At 46.7% G+C, this 25,572-nt stretch overlaps 1 protein-coding gene across 11 annotated transcripts in view; it reads left to right on the top strand.

The window, feature by feature from the left end:
- The first annotated feature begins 1,539 nt into the window (after positions 1–1,539).
- The window catches only part of DKK3 (dickkopf WNT signaling pathway inhibitor 3), a 46,292-nt gene continuing 22,259 nt past the window's right edge, over positions 1,540–25,572 (top strand). For 2 of the 11 annotated variants that reach the window (XM_077960507.1, XM_015114740.3), the window contains exons 1-4: positions 1,540–1,832; positions 2,263–2,501; positions 8,328–8,465; positions 11,994–12,077. In XM_077960507.1, coding sequence (XP_077816633.1) covers positions 2,289–2,501; positions 8,328–8,465; positions 11,994–12,077 — 435 coding nt within the window. In that variant the 5' untranslated portion in view covers positions 1,540–1,832; positions 2,263–2,288. 11 annotated transcript variants of the gene reach the window in all.

Raw genomic sequence — 25,572 nt, forward strand, 5'->3', positions numbered from 1 at the left:
GGTGAGAGGACTGGCATGGAGCTGGGCAGGAAAGCCACTTATATTTGAGACCTGTAGATTTTCTTACCGTTTCTTCTCTCTCTTTTTCTCTCTTTCTCTCTCCCTCTCTCTTTACTCTTTCTCTCTCTTTCTTTCTTTCTTTCTCTTTCTCTCTCTCTCTCTCTTTCGCTTGTAGTGTAACCTAATAATTGAACTGTTGATAAATTATTACATTTGGGAATACAAAATGTTGACTCCATACAAGAAAACAAGTGTCCCTTTGCCTGACACTTGAGGCACTTCAATATATAGAGATTTTTAGGTTCAGTCTGAAAGTCAAGACCTCTAGACTGCATGGCAAAAGATGTAAGGCAGAAGACAATCTTACTGGGGAAATTCGTGGTCTTTAAGCCAGCAACATGAAGGACTGGAAGACCATGATGTGCTCTGTAAACCCGCACCACTGCAATTCCTAGCTCGGCCCCACAATATGCCACCACAGCACCCTCCAGTTCGGCATTAGTTTCTTCCTAACGTCCACCCTGCCTGAAGTGACATGCTGGGGCATGTGGAGACTCAGCTCCAGGTTCCTGGACGGGCTCAGCCACCCCCAGAAAGCTAATGAATGCTCAGCCAGGGCTGCCAGATGCCCAGGGGACAGAGCAGGAGATGCCGCGGAAAGGGGCTTTCCCTGCAGTTCAGGAGGGCCCTGTCCCCAGGCCCAGAAGTAGAAGGGAAAGCGGCTGGAAGCTGTGTTTTGGCGGTTAACAGTAATGTGGGTAGTGCTGCAGAGAAAGGCAGTCTTGGGGCGTCAAGCTGGAGAGCACCAACTGCAGAGTCAGCTACACTCAGGACCTCTGGCCAGCCCTGCCTTCACCTGCTGTTTGGCCTGATGGTCTAACTTCTCTGATTCTCCACTACCCACTCCATATTACGTTTTTGAGACTTGTCAATGTTTTACATTAGGGCTAACTGGGACGCACACAAAGCTGGTAACTTGGCCGGGGAGGGAAGGTAGGAAGGAGCAGAGCTGGCTGCAGGTGTCTGGTCCTGACCACTCCTCTATGCCACCCTTGAAGAGCTTGCTGACTTTCTCATGACGTTCTCCCATTCCAGGAGTTGCAAGTGCGTTGTCCTGGCTGGAGCACGGTGTCAACCATGGCAGACTAAGGCCCGCAGTGATGGCTTGAACGCCAGGCTGGGGGGCTGGGAATTTTCCTGAAGATTGCACAGGACGGAGGTTGGCTTGGAAAGACCATGGTGGGACTGAGGAACAGTCCTCCCACACACAACCTCGATGGGCTGTTGCAAGCCTGGAGGCCAGAGAACACAGGGGCCTGGGATGCCTCGGGGGCAGGGGGAGGCAGTGAAGGAGATGGCTGCCTTCCGTAGAGCTAGTCGCGGAGGCAGAAGAGGAGGGTGTGGGGCGTGAGGTGGACTGCGCCCCGGCTGGCCAATGGCCGGGCTGCGGCCCCTCCTCAGGGCGGGGTGGGCCTGGTGGGCGGGCGGGGCTCGGGGCGGGGGGGGCCTGGTGGGCGGTCAGGGCGCGGGCTGCGGGCTCTCTCGGGTACCAGCGCTGCCGCACCCTGCCGCGCTCCCGCACCCGCGACCCGCCCACCGCGCCGTTCTCGCTCCCGCAGCCGCACCCGCAGCCCGGCGGCCTCCCGGCCGGAGCGAGCAGATCCAGTCCAGCCCGCAGCGCAGCTCGGTCCAGTCGGGGTGGGTGAGGGGCGGCGGTGGAGGAGGGGACGACTTGGCTGAGCTCAGCCTCCCTTGGGTGGGTGTGGGGCGGGGCACTCGAGTAGAACCCGACGCCAAGGGGAGGGGGCTGACCTGTGCTCTGCCCACCCCAGGTAGGGGTTGAGAGAGGATTGGGGTGGAAGTAGGGGTCGGGCACTCTGACTTGGTGGAGGAGGGGTTAGGGTTTGAACCGGGGACTAAGTCGAGGTGAGCTGGGGCTTGGGAGCTATTAGCGTAGAGGATCCGGGTTCGGTTGCTCTGGCGAGGGCTCCAGCATCGCAGGTGAGAGGCAGAGCTCAGCTTGTGCTGGAGGATGGGGGTGAGGGGTCCTGGGGCGATCCGGGCTCGGGCTGGAGCGGGTGGGGTCGCATCTTTTCGGGTGTAGAGGAGCTGCGTTTTCAGTGGCCTCAGTTTCCTCCTGTCTCCGGGCGGGTGCGGGAAAGAGGGGCGCCAGGGGCTGGCGGCTGGGCGGAGCGGGGCGGGGCGGCGGGCCAGGCAAGGGGGGTGGTCCGCGCGCCTCTGATCGCGTTCCGGGACACACAGGCGGCGGCTGCGGGCGCAGAGCGGAGATGCAGCGGCTCGGGGCCACCCTGCTGTGCCTGCTGCTGGCGGCGGCAGTCCCCACGGCCCCCGCGCCCGCTCCGACGGCGACCTCGGCTCCCGTCGAGCCCGGCCCGGCTTTCAGCTACCCACAGGAGGAGGCCACGCTCAACGAGATGTTCCGCGAGGTTGAGGAACTGATGGAGGACACGCAGCACAAATTGCGCAGCGCGGTGGAGGAGGTGGGTGCGCGATGGCGGCGCGGGGCTCTGGGAAGAGCCAGGCTGGGGGCAGCGAAGGCTGGGAAGGCGTGGAAGAGCGCTGGCCAGGGACCTGGGGTCCCGAGCAGGGGCTGGGAAGGGCCCACAGCCGATGCAGAGTGGCCTGGAGGCAGCGCAGGGTGATCCCTACTCCCGCCTCGTTTTGCCTCCTTGCCAAAAAGTCTGGATCTGAGCCTGTGCACCGAGAGGCTCTGCAGCTGGACCCTCCCGAGGTAGCTGGGGCCACCTGCCTGCAGTTGGCGTCAGGCATGCCGTTGGCCTTCCCTATTGTAAGCGAAGGTTTGCAGGGCCCCTGGTATTCCAGTACTGTGGTTTCACAGAGACCCGGGGCAAGCTCCAGGCATCGCCAAGTTCTAGCTTGTCTGTTATGCTTTGAGCTTGTTAGGATGCCACGCAGGGACAAAGAGGCAAAGAGCCCTGAGCTTTGCTGGCAGTCTGTCTGGGCTGTCTTGCTTCTCATGCAATGTGGGGGCAGAGAGGGAAGATGGAAATCCCAAATCTCAGCACTGTATGAGTGGCGGATGAGGATGTGAGAGGCAATCCCCCTTCCACCCAACAGTGCTTTGCAGTTGTCCTGGGCTCACGTCCTCCTCTGCCACTCAGTAACAGGGTGATATTGGGCAAATCATTTATATCCTGCACCTCAGTTCCCTGTGAGAACTAAATGTTGTAAGTGTGGGCATCTGGCAAGTAATAGGTGCACAGTATTTAGCAACTATTATTATCAGATACCACGTACCTTAGCAAAGTTTTGCCTAGCTTCTGCCCTCCATCACCTCCAGGTCTAAACACTGTGGGTGGCGTCTTGTTCTGTCCTCTGTGATGGGCACCCACGCATGCCAAGGGCTGCCTGGGAAGAAGATGTCACTGACCCTGCCCTCTCCATCCAGGTGCGGGGAGCTGTCCCTGGTGCCTGAGGTGGGTAGGCGTGGGCGCTGTTGGGCCGGGCTCTGTCTGTAGCCTGTGTCTAGAGAGGAGCCAGCCATCCCAGTGAAGGAGCCAGCAGGAAACTAATGTCCAGGCTGGTTAACCCCTGGTCTGGTTTCACATCCCTGCTCTCTCCAGCTTGGTAGCCCCCTTGGACAAAGCCTTAACTGCTGGCCCTCGTCTCCAGGGAGAAGTTGCTTTCTCCTCGCAGCCCTTTGTAGTTTGGGGCTATTTCCCCTTCCACTCCACAACAGTTAGCCTGTGGAGTTTGCAGTGAAGGGGACACTGGCTTTGGAGGCAGTGACTTGGGCAGCTGTCCTTGAATATCCACTGGACAGGCCCAGATCCCGAGACCCATGATCTTTCTGTTTCCTGTGATTGCAAAACGATCATGACATGGAGCGATTAAAGGCTGAAGGGATTCAGATAGGCCCCCATGTCTCTTAACTCTGAAGCTTCAAATTAAATGGGGTTCGTGATGCCTCTGGTTCTAGGGCAGGCCGTCTGCTTTCCTTATACAGGTTCTAGAACTTTCCCTCCTGCACACAGATTCCTAGTAAGACTGAGTAAGTCACCTCTATGTTTTTGTGCCCACCACTGTTCAGAAAGTCTGCAGCCTGGTCCTCTGACGTTAGCTTCTGGTGAGGCAGGAGAGGGAGCAGCAAGGGCCTCTTCAGTCTCTTCTTTAGCAGAGCGGTGTGGGGCTCTGCGGGACCTAGTGACGGGGTCTTCTCCATGGGCGTTATCCACACTGGGCTTTGCCAAGACCCCAGCTTTCCTCCCTCTAGATGTGGCTCTGTGTAGGTTGGGGGTTGAAGTTTGCCACCAGAGGAGATGCTGTCTCTTCTATCCCACTGTTTCCCAGAAGTGTCCTCGCTGGCCGTGGGTACAGGATGAGAGAGGCTGAATACCATGGCAGGAGAACAGGCAGTGGGGACTGACCTTCCCTCATCCAGTCCCTGCTCTGCCACTTACTGGCAATGGCATCCTGAGTCTGAAGTGGAGAAATGTCCACCTCTTAGGGTAAGGTGAGAATTCAATGAGATGATGCAAATAAAGCAAATCCGTGAGTTGGGCAGCCGTCCTTGAATATCCACTGGTCAGGTCCAGAGCCCAAGATCCATGATCTTTGTTTCCCGTGATTGCGAAACAATCATGACATGGAACAATTAAAGGGTGAAGGGAGTCAGATAGGCCCCAATGTCTCTTAACTCTGCAGCTTCAAATTAAATTGAGCTTGTGATGCCTGTGGTTCTCAATAGAATCTATCTTTTAAAATATCTTAAAGCATTAAAAATTAATCTTAAAATGTTAAAAGTATCTTTTAGATATCTTCAAAAATAGAATACAATAGATTGTTAATAGACTGTGGTTATTAGTATTAATTTTTTGTAAAGAGACTACCAGAATGCCCCTTAAATCTCATAGACACAGGATAATTGGCATTTAGTCATTGTTCAGGGGAAAAATAAAAAAAGACCTGGGCCAGATGCATTATTTGTTTACATAGTTGCATCATGAATCTGCTTTCAAGAAACTTCCTGGCATTATCAATGTTCCAGCTGGCTCAAGCTGTTGAAGTTTCTTAAGGGGAAGGACAAAGCAGGTCTAGTTGTACAGCCATTATTGGGAAAAGCAAATCTTCAAATGGCTTCAATCAGGGATATTACTAGTTCCTACATTACTGTTCTGTATGCTACCAATGTATTCTGAAGATATAACCACTCTGTTTCTCCTCCCCTTATTGCTAGCTCTGTAACTCACTAGTTTTAGAATGTTCTTACTGCCTCACCTATTCTTAGCAAGAACTCCAATACCAAGCCTGGATTCATCTCTTTAATTTTTCCTACTATACCCCTTTTGCAGACACACAGATTTAACTCACTATAAATGCCATTTTTAACAGCATTCACATTCCTCCTCTATGAAACAGCTCCTTTTGCTTCAGACTTAAGTTTCTCTTGCTAGTGGCAATAATAGTTGCGGTTGAAATTTCCATTGTAAACTATACTTTTAGTTCATGGTGCCATTTAAGAACCGTTAGCTCATTCTGTTGAAATAACCAGTGGCTGAGCTGGGGGGAAAAGTTTTATAAAAAGACTATCTGCTCAGCCTAGAGGAAACTCTAGGTTTGGCAACTTGTCAATTATTTGAAAGCCAAACTGATCCCTATGGGAATTTAAAAAACACTAAAACATTCTCTTCTTCTGGGTGGATCCTCTCTAGCACCTTCAGTCTTCTCTTCCCAGCTGTATCTTTTCTGTCACTAACCAGAGTGGTAACTGAGGGCAAGGTCCTTTGCTTTAAAAAAAAAAAAAGGTCATTTTCTTGCCCATTCTGTCTTCTCTCTCAGCACCGTTTCTTCTGCCCTTTGTTGGCAAGCTCTTCAAACACGTGATATCAACTGTCTGCTCTTCCTGCTTCTAGCTATCCATTCCCTTCAGAACTCTGGCAAAACAAACTGGCTTCTTTTGAAACTGCCTTCTTAAAGGGCAATATGATGAAAACAGCTATGAATTTCATCTTTGCTGTGTGGCAGGTAGTGTCTTTCATGCCTTAATTCTTGTATCTACGTCATGGTCCTTAATTCTTATATCTACTCAACAAAGTAGTACATCCCTATTTTGCAAATGAGCAAGCTGAGGTTTAGTGGGATTTGGTATCTTGTCCAAAGTCATACAGCTACTTTGTGGCAGAGCCAGGACTTGAACCCACCTTGTCTGACTCCAGAATCCTGGTACTTTCCACTGTGTTCCTCTCTGAGGATGCTGCAGGCAACGACTTGACTCATCCAGTGGCCATCTCTCAATGGCTTGATCCTTCTAGACTTACTTAGAGTCTTTCCCACCTAGAAGGCCCCTACCCAGATGTAGCTCCCATCTCCTACACCTAATTCTAGCCAGTTCCCTGACTCCCCTCTCTTTCTGGTCTACTCGTTATATTATTTTCCCTCTAGCCTTCTGGAACTTGCTGTAGCTCCCTATTGCCCGGAACAGAGATTCTTAACTGGGGGGTCAGAGGCAGGGGAGGGAAATCCTCAGAATCATCTGAGAAGCTCAGTAACATCGGGGGTCTCACCTCTGGAAATCCCAATTCAGCAGGTCCATGAAGGGATCCAGATATGTCTATTTTTTTAACTTTTGGACGTGACTCTGTAATCACAGCTTTCCCATTAAGATTGCTGTGAATATTCAGGGCATCTGGTGCAACGGCTCAGATATTGTCAGTGCCCCAAACATGGGGGCTATTCTTAGAATTATTGTTGTTATGAAGCCAGTGATCAAGTTTCAAACATCTCAGCAGCCATCTCAGAATCCAGCACGGCACTGTGTACATGGTGGCCACTGACTAAGTCCTTGTTGAGCCTTTCTGCCTACCAGGTTTTCTTCACACTTCGAGTTTAGTGTTTTCGTGTTGCGTTGAGACATGAGGATTCTTTCCTTCTATCCTCCTCAACTCAGCAAACCTGGTGATTAAAGCAGGGGCTCATCTAGTACTTGAGGGGATAGAGGACAGTGATTTTTTTAAAGAGGAAAATATTTTTTGAGCATTCTTTTTTAAAATAAAAATAGCCCACAGTCAAAACTAGCAGTGTAGAAAAATTGCCATATATCAAGTAGAACTTCTCTTTGTGTCTCTCATTTTAAATTCCTAGAGAGAGTATCTGATTGGCTCAATTAGTCTATGATGTGGCCTCCCTTTGGGTCCCATCAGCTGTGAACAGGTGACATTGTCAACTGCCCGCTCATCAGGGCTAGGACAGGGTCATAATCTGGAAGGGGAAGTTGAGTGCAGACATGAAGTCACTGACGTATCTGGTATAGATGTTATGGAGGATCATGAGACTGGAGGATTTGAGGACAGTGGCCACAGAAACCTGACACCAGAGAAGAACATACGTTCAAGAAGACCAGAAGGGGTGTGGACCCCGGGAACTGGTTAACTGACCCTCTACAAAGGTCCCTTTCCAAGGATTTCCTACAAGGGTACCCAAGAGGTAGGGTGGGGAAGGAGACACAGCTGTGGCCCTACCTACAGGGAGTAAGTTTAGGTTCCCTCCATCCCCTGCCCCTACCACCACCACCAGCAGGCCCTGCCATAAGGATTTAAGAGCAAATAGTGTATTTGGGATGTGTTCCCAGAAGACACTAGCAGGAAGTGGGGAAGTGAGATGAAAGAAAAGAAAGACAATCAACGGTATGCCCACAAGCAGGTTACTGCTCCGGGCATCTAGAGCTCCATCCCACTGGGGGCCTCAGAGGGAGACTACGTAGATTCTATATGCTTTAGAATTGTCTAGCAAAGGGAGAAGCTGGAGTGCTTACCTTCATAGCCTGTCTGTCACTGCTAGGATGTTAACTCCCTAGCACTTGGGGCCTGTGCAGACTGAGCATACTTTGGTGACCAGAGAATGCCCTCGGAGAGAGACAGAGTTGGTTGTTGGCATGTGTGGGAACTGGAGGCAGGTGACCTCCAGATTAGGCCACCAGGAGATGGGCAGGGCATCAACAGCATTTATACAGGGAGCAAGACTATCTAATGGAAACATGTTCAAAATCCAGCTCCACCGTTTTCTGGGAACCTGGGGAATTTATCTAGTCTTCCTGAGCCTCAGTTTCCCTATTTGTAATACGAGGACATTAACACCCACCTCCCAGAGGGGTTGTGAAATTTCAGTGCTGTAATATATATAAAACATTTAGTATAATATCTTATCATAGTGAGTACTCAATTAATAGCACCTATCATCATCATGATTCTTTGTAATTGCAGAAGAGGAAAAGAGATTTTTTTTTCTAATAGACTCTCATTTGTAACAAGAGAAAATAATTTTGCTCATTAAATTCATCGATTTAATAGATGGAGGCAGAAGAAGCTGCTGCCAAAGCGTCATCAGAAGTGAACCTGGCAAACTTACCTCCCAGCTATCACAATGAGACCAACACAGACACCAAAGTTGGAAATAATACCATCCATGTGCACCGAGAAATTCACAAGGTAAGTCGTGGCCAGCACTTCCTCCTTTCTATAGTGTCCAGTCCCATCAGAGAACTAAGCTTTTGTTTTTCTTTTTTATATGTGACACACAAGCCCAAAATACAATTGAGAATCATAAAATACAGATTGAAAACCAGAAGCAGTAATGTTACTGTTTAAAGTGGAGAGACAATGTATCAGGATCCTAAATTGCTTTTACATTTATGCAATATATTTAACCCTAGGCTTCCTGCCAGTCCAGTTGCAAAGGAATGTCCAGGGATTATCATTTGAAAAAAGAAGCAAATGAATGTCTAAAAAACACCCTTTCCTAGCATTACATTTGTGGAATTGATCTATCTCATAGGTTTTTATGTATGTCTCAGTGGGGATTGAACTAGAGATCATGTTACGGTGAATTGACCCACGCTTTTTTTTAGGAGGCATGTAAATATTATATACCCCATTTCCAAAAGAGAAACCCTCTATTGCCACAAAATTAAACTCTCATCCATTTGCTGGTTGTGCGTTCAGAATTCTATAGCAGATTTTTCCCCAAACTACCACCTGTCTGAGTGCCTCTTGGTCTAACATCATGCATGAAGAGCAACCAGGTTCATTCCCATTTTGACCTGATGAAAAAAGCTCTGCAAATCTCGAGGAACATAGCACTAGCTTGCCCCTGGTGTGCAATGTCTCTGACATGATTTGGCAGGACTCTGAGAGCAAACTGCCTAAGACTGTGTGCTGTGCAGATATTCAGGATCATTGTTAGCATCCCATTGTGAATATCAAGGAGTTTGCCCCCTCAGCTCATCGCAACTCCTGTATGCAAGGCCACAGTGGCTTTCACAAAAGAGCCTCACTTTTGTTCAAGTGCCCAGATAATTACTTGGTTGAAACAACAGTGTTTCTGTGCCACAGAGCATAGGGGATCAATTTTCACGTGCCATTGCCTTGACTATAAAGTAGCTTTTGTGTGGCACTTCTGCCACTGCATAGTAATGGGTTCAGTTAGATGAATCAGCTACAGAGTGTATCCTCCAGGTAAATGAATGAGTTTACCTGCAGAACACAATCCTTTGGCATTGCTCATCTGTGACTGGAGAATGTTTTCAAGGTGATTGTTTTATTCTTGTCAAACCCAATATCAAGCCATCCTTTCTGACAGTAATTAACCAACAGGTTTGGTTGCTTCTTAAAGTTGCTTCTTGTAAATGTCAGAATACCTGAGTGTGAGTCCTACCAGTCTCTAGTGTGATTTTTGAAAAATTACTTAAATGTCTTGATTCTCACTAACTGCATTTATGAAATAAGGAGATCAACATCTACATTACAGTATTGTTCAGGTCAAATGACCTAAAGTATATGAAAGTTCATTGTAAACTGTAAAGTGCAATGCAAAAACCAGTATTCTTATTATTACTGTTATTATAATAAAGTTATTTTATCAACACAGTGCAGTAGTTCTCAAATGGGTTTTATAGAACACTAATCTTCAGCCGGGTGTGATGGCTCATGCCTGTAATCCCGGCACTTTGGGAGGCTGAGGTGGGAGGATCACTTGAGGTCAGGAGTTCCAGACCAGCCTGGCCAACATGGTGAAACCCCATTTCTAATAAAAATACCAAAAAAAAAAAAAAATTAGCCTTAGCCGGGCATGGTGTCACGTACCTGTAATCCCAGCGACTCGGGAAACTGAGGCAGGAGAATCACTTGAACCTGGAGGCAGAGGTTGCAGTGAGCCGAGATCACACCACTGCATTCCAGCCTGAGTGACACAGCGAAACTGTCAAAAAAAAAAAAAAAAAAAGGCCAGGCACGGTGGCTTATGCCTGTATTCCCAGCACTTTGGGAGGCCGAGGCGGGCGGATCACCTGAGGTCAGGAGCTTGAGACCAGCCTGGCCAACATGGCGAAACCCTGTCTCTACTAAAAATACAAAAATTAGCTGGGCATGGTGGCACACACCTATAGTCCCAGCTACTCGGGGAAGCTGACGCAGGAGAATCACTTGAACCCAGGAGGTGGAGGTTGCAGTGAACCGAGATCATCGCACGACTGCACTCCAGCCTAGATGATAGAGCGAGACTCTGTATCAAAAAACAAACAAACAAACAAAAAACACTAGCCTTATGCAATGCTTCATAAAAGAAGGACTCAGTAGTAGTGATACATATTTGGAAATCATCTTATATATTCTTCTTCTGGAGATATATATATAAAGAAAAATATAAATTGTTATAATAAAGGTTCTGATAAGTCATGCAACCCATACATACAGGCTTGTAGAATTTTTAAAAATATGACATTGGTTAATTCTATAAAAAGCTGGCATAAAGGAAGAGATCATTTCTTTTGGGGAGAGGAATTATTTAGGTAAAAATGTAAAAGCATGGTAATTAAGATGTGGTCCTTACCTTCTCAGAACTAGAATTTGATTCCCTTCTGCAAATTAGTACAATAGTTTCCACTTTGTCCTGGCTGCAGATTCCTGTGATATTAGAGCTGGCAGAGACCTTAAAGATGATGTAGAAGTGAGGACATCTTGAATCAGAGAAAAGATATGATTTGTTCCAGGTGACATACTAGATGGTTATTGGCGACTGAGCCAGAGCTCAAAGAATACACATCTCCTAGCTCCTGAGCCAGCATCTTTTCTTTTCTTTCTTTCTGTTTTTGTTGTTGTTGTTTGTTTGTTTTTGAGATAGAGTTTCACTCGATCGCCCAGGCTGGAGTAGTGCAGTGGCACGATTTCAGCTCACTGCACCCTCTGCAGCCCAGGTTCAAGCAATTCTCCTGCCTCAACCTCCCACGTAGCTGGGATTATAGGCACCTGCCACTGTGGCTAATTTTTGTATTTTTAGTAGAGATGGGGTTTCACCATCTTGGTCAGGTGACCAAACATCTCTTCTATCCTTCATCACCAAACCAAACATTAGACATGACCTTTCATGGGGCAAGAACAGCCTGGGTTCTCTGTTAGACTTAGCTTTGAGATGCCTGCACCTGGTTACAGAATCAGAGGCAGACAATAGATACAGCAATGTTGGAACAAGTCTCTCATTGTACTTAAGCACTTTCTTGATGAAATGAAACCATTCACTCAAATCAGGTAGGGCTGCTAGAGCTAAAACCTGCTTGCTTTTCATGAAAGATGTTCAACTAAACACCCAGACTTGTAATTTGTCAAAAATAAAGTTGACATTGAGTTTCAAGTGATGAGCCCCAAGAATGATAGAAAGAGCTGACATCTTTGAGCATTTTGCTGGTTGTCAGGCGCTGTGTGGAGTGATTTCTCCGGATCCCCTCATTTCCTCCTCATAGCAACCCTATGAGGCTGACTCTTAACATCTTTTATCACTGTGCCCAGGGGAAGCTGCCCATCTCACAGCTGCCGAGGGAACTCAGAAAGAAAGCGGGGTGGGCATTTCGACTCCTATACTGGATGCCGCTGCTTCAGAAATTGGAAAACAAAACACAAAAACAACTTGTGGAATTTGTCCAGAATTCCTTCTATTTTACTTTCACTGTACCTGTTTTACTACAGATAACCAACAACCAGACTGGCCAAACGGTCTTTTCAGAGACAGTTATCACGTCTGTGGGAGATGAAGAAGGCAGAAGGAGCCACGTAAGTTGTAATTTCCCCTGTACTTGCACCCCAGTACACTCACTTTCATTCAGTTTGCCAACGGTGACTCAGATGCAGACCATGGGCAGGAGGGAGTGGAGTCTCCTGACTCATTTCTACCAAGATCCCTCAATGCCGACATTTCTGACCAGACTGATGCAGTCCAGTAATAGGTTACGCCTTCATGCACTTGGCATCAGAAACAACAGAGAAATTAAATTGAGTGGTCATTTGCATGGCCCATGTCAGCTTTGAAAGGGGGACAAGCGAGTACCAGACATGTTGACTGGGACTTTGGTAACAGACCTGGTGTATCAGGTGGTGAAATCCCCAAAGAGTCTGGGGATGGCCACCCCTTTTGTAATCCCACCTCTGGTCAGGCAGTTTGAGAACAAGAACACCTTATGTGGAGCCCAATGGCCTAAAGGGAAAAAGACTGTCGGTCCATTCCAGGGCTAGGCTCTGGTCCCCCGTGATTGCTTCTGTCAGTTGCCTGTTGCTTAATCCAGAGGCAGGATGGATTTCACAGAATTATAGAGTCCTAAATTTGGAAGGGGTGTGATTTCACAGAAGGAAGACCTGGGCATAGGTCAGGGGATGACCCGGTTGGAGTCATTGGTCTGCTAACTCCCAGACCAGAGGTGGCTCAACTGCACTTCATCTTCTCAAAGAGATGCTGGCTTCGGATGCACACGCCTGCTGAGGAGTGGCCAGCAGGGAAAGTGTGCCTTGTTCATGGAGACTGCAAGCCAGCCCCTCTGTATCCAGATGGCTTATGCATCCTCAGCCTTCCCAGGGCACTGGTGATTTTCCCCACCTCTTTTGGTCCTATGGCTGGAAGAGAACCAGTGTACTGATGACAGTTAGGAAGGTGGTATTGTCTTGGTTAGTGGCTGATGGATTTTTTTCTTTGTTTTTGGCACAGTGCTCAAATGTCGGGAGCTGGCCAACATTTACAGCAGGCTGGGGGTCCAGCTGGCTGTGTGCAATGGTAGTGGACCCACCATCCAAGGGAGCCTGGGGGTGGGGGTGAGGAACTGTGCAGTGAAATGGAAAGGGCACTGGCTGTGGGGTCTAGAAGCCTCACTTTGTCCTACCAGTCAGGACACCTCGGTTTCCCCATCTTCAAGTGAGGTAACAATGTCCATCATCTCTCCCAGCCATGGCAGCACAGAAGCCTCTGAAACAAAGACAAGGTTGGCCAGGCGCGGTGGCTCACGCCTGTCATCCCAGCACTTTGGGAGGCTGAGGCAGGCAGATCATGAGGTCAGGAATTCGAGACTAGCCTGGCCAACATGATGAAATCCTGCCTCTACTAATAGTATAAAAATAGGCTGGGCGTGGTAGCACATGCCTGTAATCCCAGCTACTCGGGAGGCTGAGGCAGGAGAATCACTTGAACCTGGGAGGAGGAGGTTGCGGTGAGCCGAGATCGTGTCATTGCACTCCAGCCTGGGCAACAAGAGCGAAACTCCGTCTCAAAAAAAAAAGAGAGAGAGAAACAAAGACAAGGTTAACTAAGGCAGGGATGGAAGGAAGGCCAGCTTCCAAAGATGGGAGAGAGAGAAGAAAGCAAAACAAAAACCAGCCAGCCATAGGATATGATCATGGTTCTAGAGGGAAGCGGTTTAGAGTGTTCCAGATCTCAGGCTGTGTTGGGGGTTTGATGAAGCATTGAGGCCCGAGCAGAGTTGTGGAATGAAAAGGGCAGGGGAAACAGAACTCACAGGGCTGTGAATTAGGAAAAAATCTTTTGTTCTCAAGTAAAAAAAACTTAATCTATCATTGCACAATGGTACAGCTGTGCTCTGGGGAGGGCAGCAGCCATGCCTGTGAGCACACCTGCACCTGCTGGAGGACCAGGTGCACATGAGGCTGCCACGCCTGCATCCCTTGCTGCCCCCTCCACCCCTTCAACAAGGCAGCTGTGTCCAGTTGGTGCCTTTTAGTCAGGGGAACTGAGACTCTGAGAGTGGGGTGGGGAAGAGACAAGATCTTGAACATGCCAAGGGCATGCTTGGGGCAGAAGCTGGTTGCCTACACTTTTGTGCTGTGTGTCACTTTTCCCAAGCATGCATGGCCTTGTGTGCCCCTGTGTACTCTGCTTCAGATCTCATCTGGGAGGCCCAGAATCTCCACAGCTGCCCATGCAGTCTCCTCTGGCCATCGTGTGATGGAGAACACACCTTGGCCCCCTTGTGCAGGGTAGAATCTGAACCCCCATATATGACAGTTCTGAGAATGCAGGAGGTTGAGGGGAGAGCAGTAGATCTAAGAACCCCACATGCTGGAGGCTCATCAAGGTTGTGCTGATGCCTGCTCAGACCCACGGGATGTGAGTGTATTGGGTTTCTATATGAGAATAAATTCCCATTTGATTAACTAGAAGGGAGACCTGGGGCATTTGATGCTTGACTGGCCAGCATCTGGAAGATCCCGCAGGGCTTTGGAGAACAGATTGGAGACTTTTCAAGCCACCTGTGAGAAGGATGTCATATGGCAGAAAAGGTGGCATGTGTGCCTCACTACAGAGCTGCACTCATTGTGGGAGTGGCTTGCCCAGAGTCAGGGAAGTGAGATCTCGTTTCCCGTGTCCACAGAATTCTTTCATTCAACCGCCTTCCTATTCCTGGGCTCACCGTCGTCCTAACACAATTGATCTAGGGCTTCAGCAACGTCTTTACAGAGACACGGAGCTCCTTTCTCTGAATAGAAAGCGATAAAGACTAGTTTACTATCAAAGGAATGCAGGGGGCTCTGCATTCTCACCACTGTCCTATTCTATCATTTTGCAATTTAATGATTTTTACAGTTGACTCTGAAATGCATTACACACTACAGAAACTTTCTCTCAGAGGGAAAAGGGAGATTTGCCATGGCAAAGGACAAATCATATGCTGTGTAAACCTTAAAATACTACACACAGGAGCTGAATTTTCAGGATTTAAAATTTCCAGATGAATTCAATTAAAAGTAATCACCACGCACCCTCTACTTTCCTTTCTTCAAATGCTGGAATGTGTATTAATGTGTATGGTAACCCGAGGAGACTCACAGAAAGTCACAGAGAGTAACACTATATGCCTGTCTAGAAATTGCACGCAGTATGTGCAAGGCCCTGGTCTGTTTTTACACTCAAATGTGAAAGGGGAAAAGGACACTGCAGCTTGTTATTTCACCTGAGCACCTCGGCTGCTGGAGATGTGGTCTGATGTCTTTGTTGTGAGGCTTTTGTGCTGCACTTGCCGCCTGCCCCACTTCACAGGTCAGTGGCAGATGCCCTGATGCTGCGCTGCTTTTGCACAGCATGTGGAAGCTAGAGCATGGGCAAGCCATTGTGCATTATTTATGGAACTGTGTCCCCACATAGGAAGAGTCTGGCCCAATTAGCCAAGGCACCCTTTTTGTGGGATGCATCCTCTTTAAAATCCAACTCACAGCTCCAAGGCTTAGCACATCCTGCATGTTTTGTCCTTCTAGTTTCACATTAGAATATAATGTTAAAAAGTGAGCTGGGTTGTATCTAGGTGAACGCACCTCGTTTGAAGCTATAGGTTCAATCATATACAAGCAACTCCAAGATACTGGCCAAGACTTCTGAGAGGCTGAGTACAGTGGCACATACCTGTAGTCCCAGCACTTTGGAAGGCTGAGGTGGGAGGATCACTTGAAGACAGGAATTCAAGACCAGCCGGGGTAAGAAATTGAGACCCCTCTACAAAAAATAAGAAAATTTAAAAAATAGGTGGGCCTGGTGACACGTGCCTGTGGTTCCAGCTACTCAGGAGGCTGAGGCAGGAGGATCGCTTGAGCCCAGGAGGTCAAGGCTGCAGTGAGCTATGATTGCATCACTGCATTCCAGCTTGGGTGACAGTGATACCCTGTCTCTAGAGACAAACAAACAACAGACTTCTGAGGCCACAGGTGGATGCATTTCCTGCCCAAAGCACCCAGCTTGTAGAGATTTGAGTGACCCAGGGACTTCCTTGTTCCAGTGCTGGTGGTGGCTTTTTGACTGGGACAGCAGACTGAGGACAGTGACCATGGAGTTCTCGACAAGTGTGAGACCGCTTGTTGTGAGGATACTTTGCCTGTTAAATGTGTTGGAGCCTGGGGAGAGTGGGATGTTAAACCGTGGCCATCTTTTCCCATGGAGTAGTGAGCACCCATCACCTCCAAGCCCAGAGAGACCAAGCGAGAAAGTGGGAGAGGAAAGTGTGTGGAACAAGCCTTTCTCCCTCAGGCCTCAAGTTCTTCCCTGACCCCAACTTGTTCATTCATTCCAGAGTGGACAGTGGGGTGCTGGCTTTGTTTTCTCCCTGCGCCCTGGGTTTTGATGCTGAACTCCATTCATTTAATAGAGTGTCAGAGGGTACCATGATGAGGAATCCCTGGGGGCTTATTATTTTAATGGAATTGCACCAGGGGAGGGTGGGGCACCTCTAGAGGGACTCAATCAGTTCCCAGAGGATCTGCCTCCGGGGGAGACCTGCAAGGTCCAGGGAGGCTGGGGTGGTGGCTGGGTCCCAGGAAATGCAGCCCTTCCCTTCTGTCCATTTTGAGGCAGAATGAAGAAGTTTGAAGAAGGCGAGATGCAGACCTCGGTTCGAGCCCCGCATTGACTTTTGCAAGCTCTGCTCTCTGTGACTCGGTTTCTTCAACTATCAAATGGGGCTAATGATCCCTCTTTTACAAGACTGAGTGAGAATCTAGTGTGGCAAAGTTTATAAAAGCTCTTTGTGTGAGGTTCATTATTACTGAAGAGTAATTAAAGCTGGGTTCTAATTGGCTGGTTCCCAGCAACTTTACAGAAAAAGGAATGGCGTGAGACTGGGGGGAAACGTGGAAGGCCTCCACAGGCACAGGCATCTTTCTTCTGACGTTTGTAGCCTCCAGCTCCTTTCATTCTGCAGCAGCCTGCCTCGCTCTCTGAGTGATGTGCTCTGCCAGAAGCTCTGTGCTCCTGGCCATGAGGCTGACTCATCCCGCTGCTGTTCCTAACGGTGCCTGTCGTATATGTCTAGGTTGGGGATAGGTGATACAGACAAAGGGAAGGATAGGTCATAATGAATGACCAGGGGAATAGGCGATGGTTGGGTACTGACAAGTTCCAAGTTGGGGCCCCAAGTTGGCAAGGGGTGATACTGGTTTCTGCAGAAAGAAACAGACTTATTGTCCTGAGATTGACAGCATAGGCTTGTGTGAATGTTTGGTTCCATAGTCTGAGAACCACACAAAGTTTGGGTGCGTTTGTGTTTCGAGATTTATATTTTGTGTTGACTTTGTGATTTATGGCTAAATATAAGGCCCTCATGCCTTATTCAGTAGGAAAATATATATAAGGAAAATTGAAGAGTTCTGTATCATTCTCAGAAATGGATAAATAATTCCCAAATAAATAAAGTTGATGTGGGTGAGCAATTTTTATGGGGTAGGCATTTCTTTTTGTGCTGTTACCTGGTATATTAAGTTGCACTTTCCTCAACCTCAGTATCTTCCAAGAAGGAATTCATTAAATAGAAGTGATTTCACATCTAAAATCAAAATACTGTGGAGTTAATACTGTGGAGATGGTATAAAAGGTTGTTTTCAATCAAACATTAAGTGAAAAAAAATTGCAGAACAGTATATATAATATTTAAAGTATACAAAATATACATATAAGGTGTATGAAATATTTTTAGAAAAAAGTATGCATAAAAAATCCTGGTAAAATGTATATTAAATCATTAGTAGATCTTTCCAGAGGGTTTTAAGCTTGCAGAGACTTTTCCTTTATAGATTTATTTCTTTAAAAAGAATTTGTGAATTTACAGTTTTGGTGTAAACATCTCTCTATATTTTTGAATGGTTTTGCAAATATTTTCAGTGTAAATGCTAGAAATTAAATTGCTAAGTCAAAGAGTATGCATATCTAAAATTTTGAGAGATACTGACAAATTTTCCTCTAGGAAGACTACACCCATTTTATTTTTAGCATCAATTGTTGAAGCTGTGTTTCACCAGCCCTCACCTACAGTGGGTGTTAACAGTGCATGAGCATATGACAGGCAAAGAAAAAAGATATCTTCTTTTTGTTCATATTTCTTTGATTATTAGGTCAAAGAACTATAAGCAAGGGGGATGGCTGTTTGAGAACTCTAAGTTGTATCAAATGTAGAGTCTGCAAATTTATCTTATCCCTTCTTTTCTTTGTCAGGGAGAAAGGTCAGTTTTGCATTCCAGGCCGTGCCCAAGACCAAATACCATCTATTCCAGTGTGAGGTGATTAGGGAGGTGGGAAGTCCTAGCAGGAACATTTGAGTGCTCAGTGTCTATGTGAGGCGGCTGATGGGCTGAGTCACAGGGGGTGGGTGGTGGGGACATGCAGGCTACTGCCTCCATCCCTGTGAATACAAACAAGATTTAGATGACTGCTGATAGAAGCAGCACTTCAGAGTAGTTAACAGCTCGGGCACAGGCAGATCCAGTTCAAATGGCAATTCTATTACTTCTTAGCTGTGTGCCTTTGGTTAAGTTCCTGAACTGCTCTAAGCCTTAGTTTTCCTGTATGTAAAATGGGCTTAATAAAAGTACCTTCCATATAGTATTGTCGTGAAGATAAAATAAAATAACCCAGGTCAATATATTATACAATACCTGGAACATAAAGAATAAGAAGTCAGTAAATAGCAGGCATTTGTTATGTTTTGATTATTTTGGTAGCCCAATCCATGGCTGTCAAAATTATCAGTATTAATTCATTCATTTATTTGCACATTCTTTGAATACTTGCTACGTTTTTGGCAGAGAAATGTAAAAGACAGTCTCTAACATCAGAGACCATCCAGGCTAGTAGTGGACAAAAAAAAAAAAAACAAGTCCTTACAATACAGATGCACAACTTTGAAAGGCAAAGGTTGCACAGGGCATTGTGGGGGCATGGTGCAGGGGCAAAACCAGGTAGCCACGGAAGACTTGCTTGGGAGAGAGTTCTTTATGGGTCTCTTGTTTCTGCTCATTTTATAAGCAAAGGCACTTCTTAGTCCATTTGCATTGCTAGAAAGTAGTACACAAGCCTGGGTAATTTACAAAGAAAAGAGGTTTATTTGGCTTACAGTTCTGCAGGCTGTACAAGCATGGCACCAGTATCTGCACCTGGTGATGGCTTCGGGAAGCCCCCACTCATGGCAGAAGATGAAGGTGAGCAGGCGTCACATTGTGAGAGGAAGCTGGGGGAGGGAGGGGGAAGAGAGAGAGAGAGAGAGAGAGAGAGAGAGAGAGAGAGAGATGCTAGGCTCTTTTTTGTTTTTTGTTTTTGTAGAGACAGTGCCTCACTATATTGCCCAAGCTGGTTTTGAACTCCTGGCCTCAAGAGATCCTCCCACCTCGGCCTCCCAAAGTGCTGGGACTGTAGGCATGAGTCACTATGCCCAGCCTCTTTTTAACAATCAGAACACATGGGAACCAATAGAGTGAGAACAGTGTCAAGCCACCCATAAGGGAGCTGCCCCCATGACCTAGCTATCTTCTACTAGGTCCCACCTCCAATGCTAGGGATTGAATTTCAACATGAGATTTAAAGAGGACAAATATCCACACTATATCTGACACTAATTGACCTCTTGTTCCAGGCCCTCTTTTCAAGGATGTTTTATAGGCAGTGGCCTTGAAAAACAGAGGTAGCTCTCCCTTCATGGCAGAGGGAAGGTTTTCTTGCAGTCCATTATCAAAGGTTTGGGTTCTCCGAGCTTGAGATTCCTTAGGTGTGATGTAAACCCTATGCACATGCAGCATCCACCTGGACTCCTCCATGTGGCAGTGTGGAACCTACAGACAAGGAGAACTGATATAGACAAGAGGCTTATGCTGTTTTTGTGTTGCTGAAATAAAGCCCTTTGTCTCTGACCCGGAAGTCTCATGTCTTCTGCTAGAAGCCATGAAACTGTGGCAGACACATGTATCATCTTGCAAATAGAATAGAATCTTAGACCCTTCACACTTCTTGACAGGCTCCCTGGAAGAGGTGGCAGTTGAGTTGTATTTTGAATGATGTCTAGGAATTCTTAGTTGTGGGGAAGAAGGATATTCCTTGAAGAAGTATTTCTTCTTCAAAGTCAAGGAGACATGTGGAAATAAGAATATGTTGCAGGAACACTAAACAATTTAGAATGCCAGAGCTGGAGATGTGCTTGGGGGAGCAGAAGATGAAGCTGGGGAGAGGCAGGGATGAGATCAGGCAGGCCTTCAAGAGCCATGCCAAGGAGTTAGGAATACGTGCTGAGTTAGGAACATATCCTGCATCTGCAGTACTTTACCATGCCCTGTGCTGTATACTGTAATGAGCCTTCATGCAGTCCCTAGCGGAAAGAGCCAGGAAGACATGGTTTGGAAGACAGACATTAGTGGGGATGGAGCTTTGCTTAATCCTGCTGAAGCTGAAGGCTTGAGCCCCTTTGGGCTCCAAAGCCTGTACCCTGCAAAAAACCTGGCTTCCGGCCTTGAAATCTGGAAACTGTTACTTAGAAATGGAGCACTCTGCTTTTGCTTGGTGCCAGTAGACAGGCCAGATAAGTGACAGTGATTGAACTTGAAATCTCATTAGGTTGATGGTGTTGGCTGCAGAACAAGCTGATTTCTGTGGTCTCTGAGTAGCCTGGGCATGTCGGGCCCAACAGCTCCTCCCTGCAGGTGTGTGGCTGTCCACTGCTCTCAGGACCTGGGGATCCTTCCAGACCATCCTGGATAACCTTCACCATAGAGTCTTTGTATCCTGACTGCCAAATATGTGGCCCTGTCCTTCTTTACCTGTTGGCATCATTCCAAAAAACTCATTGAGTCCATTTTGTTTTGTTTTTAAAATAACATCAAGGGCTACAACATTTCCCAGTACTCCCTTATTTAGTCAGGCACTGTGCCAGGGATCTGATTTGCATTCCTTCACATGATCCACATGACAATGATACAAGGCAGACACCCAGTTGACCCCATTTTACAGATGAAGTAACTGAGGCTCAGAGAAAATTATAAAACAGAACTCGTAGGTGGCTGAGACAGTACTAAAAAAGAGAAATAAAATGAAACACTTAGGTCTTGTTGATTCCAAAACTTCCAAGACTCGTGTTCTTAATGGAACATATAAAAATTGTGATGAAATGTATATAAGATAAAATTACCATCTTAACAATGTTTATGCATATAATTCAGCAGTGTTAATGAGATGCTATACCCATTAAACAATGCCCGCCTCCTCCAATCCCCTGGCAACCTCCATTCTTCTTTCTGTCTCTATGATTCTGACCACTCAAGGTACCTCATATGAGTGGAATCATACTGTATTTGTATTTTTGTGACTGGTGAATTTAACTTAGTATAATGTCGTCAGGGTTCATCCATGTTGTAGCAAGTATCAGAATCTCATTCCTTTTTAAGGCTGAATGATAGTACATTGTGTGTGTATATACGTAGCACACCATGTTTTGTCTCTCCATTCATTTGTCAATGCACCTTTGGGTTGCTTCCACCTTTTGGCTATTGTGAATAATGCTGCTATGAACACAGGTATGCAAATATCTCTTTGATATTCTTTCATATCAAATGCTTTCAATTCTTTTGGATATATACCCAGAAGTGGAATTGCTAGATCATATGGTTATTCTATTTTTAATGTTCTGAGGAACCAGCATACTGTTTTCCATAGTGACTGCGCCATTTTGCATTCTCAGCAGCAGGGCACAAGGTAAAAGTTTTTTTCAACCTTTCAGTCTTCATGACTATAGGCACTAGAGGACATAAGTGCCCAATGTGAGCTGAAGGACTGTCTCAAAATTCCTGGCCCCTGCTGCCCTTGGATAAGGCAGTGCCTTCCCCAACTCTGCTTCTAGCAGTTGCCGCTGTAGCGTGGCAGCCATAGTCTCAGGGAGTGTTTTTAAAGCTTAACTGATGCCACTGACCTGAGTTTCTCACCCCTCACCCTGGTATATAGCCAACATGCTGAAAACTTCCCCTAGGCCTGGGCGTATGCAGGCTCAGGCTGCATCTTGGAGATTGTGGGGATCCAGAGATGTGATTTCCTTGACCATTCAGGAATTAACACCCACTCCACACCCTCCTTTATGAGCCCCACCCTCATCTTCTCCATGTTGTCCTCAAAGACTCCCCAGAGGCATGCGCGGCCTCCCACTTCCCTGTAAAGGGGCTCCAGACTCCCAAGAGGTCCTATGGGGGACTCAGGCCTCCAAGGAGGTTTTGTGGTGATGATGGTTGTTTATTAATTCCCACCGGTGGTAGTGAGGGCTTCCCGGGAGGTAGGCCAGGGGACAGTGCCAACAGAGGCCCCGGTCATGCCATCTCCTCTTTCAGGGTCAGTGCCAGGAGCAGTGGAAGGGAACTGGGTCAGGATGGGAAGTGGGGAATGCAAAAGGACATGTTTAATGCTCCCAGGGAATTCACAGTCATGCCCCCAAATCTAATAAATGAACTGGTTTCTCAAATCAGGCAGGAAACCTCTACTCTTGGTCACATCCCCAGCAGACTGTGGGAAAAATGACGGATGGAGATTGAGTCATCTAAATGTTTGCTCAGATCTCATTGCTTGGTCTACTGTCAGTTTCATTTTTCACCTCCACCTCCTGGAAGAGAAAGAATAAACAAGATATTTGGGTACGTTTTAGGGGAACGTAGTGTGGTAGAATTTGGAATCCAAACTGCTGCAAGTTGAAATCCCTGCTTCTGGGGCAACTTCCCTCATGGCTGTGAGCATTGGTTCCTGCTCTGTGAAAGGAGGATTTAATGACTGCTCGAGGAGGGTGTTTTACAAGTAGGAGGCAATGTCTGGAAAACACTGTTTAATAGATGCTGAATAAGTGTGAATTCTCCTTTCTGACCTAATTTCCTGGACCCCTTGTGGCAGGAAGCAGTAGTTTACTGAATATGAGTGTGATAAATCAGTAAATATGTTTATTTTATTGTAAGGTTGCTGTTGCTTTGAAACAGTAACTGAGGAGGCTTCTGAAAGGTGATGGTGGCTAAGGTGCTAGACCAAACAGATGAAAAAGCTATTTGTGTAAAGACAGGCCTCATGCCAAAGATAAAGTAAAACAGTATTTCACTGAGTCACGCAATTGTAAATGGTAGAATTCACAGGGTCCCCCTAACTCCTCTAAACCAGGAAGGAACACATGTGGCCATCCACTGCCATACCGCACTGCCAGGCATATGGCAGACATTGCTAATCAATCGCAGAGTTGTTTCCTTATGAGCCCAGATAATCTCAGCACTTGAGGCGGCACAGCACTTCAAGCAGCAACTGACAGTTGGAAAAGGACTATCCTTGAAACCTATTTTCCACCCCTGCTTCAGACCAAACCTCCCATTTTGCAGATGAGAAAACAGAGATGGGGATATAATTTTCTCCAAATCATGCAGCCATCAGATCTGGAACCTTATTTCCAGTTCAGTTCAGCTTTTAGTGCATGGTGGACCTGGAATTTCCTTTTTCAGGAAGCAGGGTCTTGGTGCCCTTGTTTTTGTCATATCTCAACAAATTAATAATTGAGAGAATGGGCCACCTAATGCTGAGAAAGATGGTGAAGACCAGCCAGGAAAGGGTGTTCTCAGGCCCAGGGAAAAAATGTAGAGGTTCATAAAGAATTGTCTAAAGACTGAGCTTGGGAAGGCAGGGACTTCACCTGTCATGTGTCATCTCTGTATCCCTATGTCTGTGCTGGACATGGATAGGCATTCAGTAGTTGAATACATAGTTAGTAGATGAAAGCTGTGTGACCTTGGTGCAAATTGGGGAATAGAAACAGAAGTAAAAGTCCTTGAAGATAAGATTCTGTAAAGAGCTGTAAGTATGTAAATGAGTTTGATTTGTTTAAAAAAATGAACCTCTGTTTTTCTTGCCTTTGTTCACTCATCTACATTATTGGACACCTACTGTTTGTTGGGCTGTGTACCCAGTGTTTTACATGTTTTATTTTCTAATTCTTAAAACACTATGAAGTAGATATAATATTATTTTATAGATGAGGACACTGGAGTTTAAAGAAGTTAAATTCCAAAAGTCATGGCAGATGGTAAAATGGTAGAACTGGAGTATGAACCCAGATGTAAATTTTGGCCATATCAGTAAAAAGATATATTTCTGATAAAGTCATGATGCTTTGCAGCCATAATGTTGGGTTGTTTTGATCCCCAACTTTCCATTCCCGAGTTACAGCTTGTGTCATTGAGTCATTGAGCTCAAGAGTCATTGAGCCTCTCCCCCTTCCAAAGGCCTCAGATGGAAAACCAACATCACAAAGGACAACTGTATGGTTTTCCCCTCCCAGGGATGGCAGAGCCCCTTGGGCTCAGGGGAGAAGATATCAGTGGAAGATGATTAGGAAACTGTGGAATCTCACACCCACTTCCTTTTGTTCTCACCACTGATGGGATGTCAGACTTGCTGCTGCTGAAAAGGAACATTCTAAACCAGGAGAGGGGCATTTTAAGTGGGTGGCATGCTTCCGTGTCTGAAGAGGTTGGCCATTGACACATTTCAGTGATGCGATGTGGAAAATACAGCCACAGGGAAAACAGCCTGAATTTTCCATAGTCTCATAATTCAAGCCCTCCCAGAAAGGGGGCAGGAACAAAAGAGTAGTGGCTAGGATAGAAAAACACCCCGGCTTAAAGATGGCGGAGGGGCCTGCCCACTAGGCCAGGGGTCCCCGGGTGGCTGGGATGGGCAGAGACCAGCAGATTCTATCCTTCTCATGCCTGGCAAGCAGAAGAACTTAGGCTCAGCCCCACGTACATGAGATTCCTAGCAGCCTTTGCTTTTTCCGTTGTTTCCAGGGTCCTCCTTTTTTGATTAAATCTGTGGGGACCTCCTTCCCCAGAGAGAACACACATCCTGTAGCAGAAAGTTCAAATCAAAGGCCAGAAGTCATACTCAGTGCCTGCTTTGTGCAGAGCTGCTCTCCTCTCCCTGCACCCCTATGGTTTTGCTGGGATTTGGAAGGTGAGAGGAAGGAAAGAGAACAAAATATTCATTAAGCACATACATTAAGATGCTGTGTGATCATTTCATATGAGCTATTTTCCTTCACTCTTACCAAACCCACCTACAGCACGATGTACTAGCCCTGAGTTAAAGATAAGGAGTGAAAAACTCAGAGTGACTTGCCAAGGTCACCCAGCTAGTCAGTGGCAGAGTTGGGATTTATAATTATTTCCAAATAATCTGTCTTACTCCAAAGCCTCGACTCCTTCTAGTACATTGAACACTGCCTTGCAAAATGATCAGATGGTGGAAAGGTCACTAATAGTAACAGAATGTCTGGTACATGCCATGAAATGTGGTCCTACTTATCACCCTTAATCTTTCTGACAACATAGCTTGTGAGGTTTTATCATGCCCATTTTACAGATGAGGAAACTGCAACCCAGTGAAGTTAAATGACTTACCCAGGCTTGCCCAGCAAGAACTGAGGAAGACAGCAGGCTTTGGGAGCTCACTGTAGAGGGA

The sequence above is a fragment of the Macaca mulatta genome, chromosome 14 (assembly GCF_049350105.2).
Source record: "Macaca mulatta isolate MMU2019108-1 chromosome 14, T2T-MMU8v2.0, whole genome shotgun sequence".
Taxonomy (NCBI): Eukaryota; Metazoa; Chordata; class Mammalia; order Primates; family Cercopithecidae; genus Macaca; species Macaca mulatta.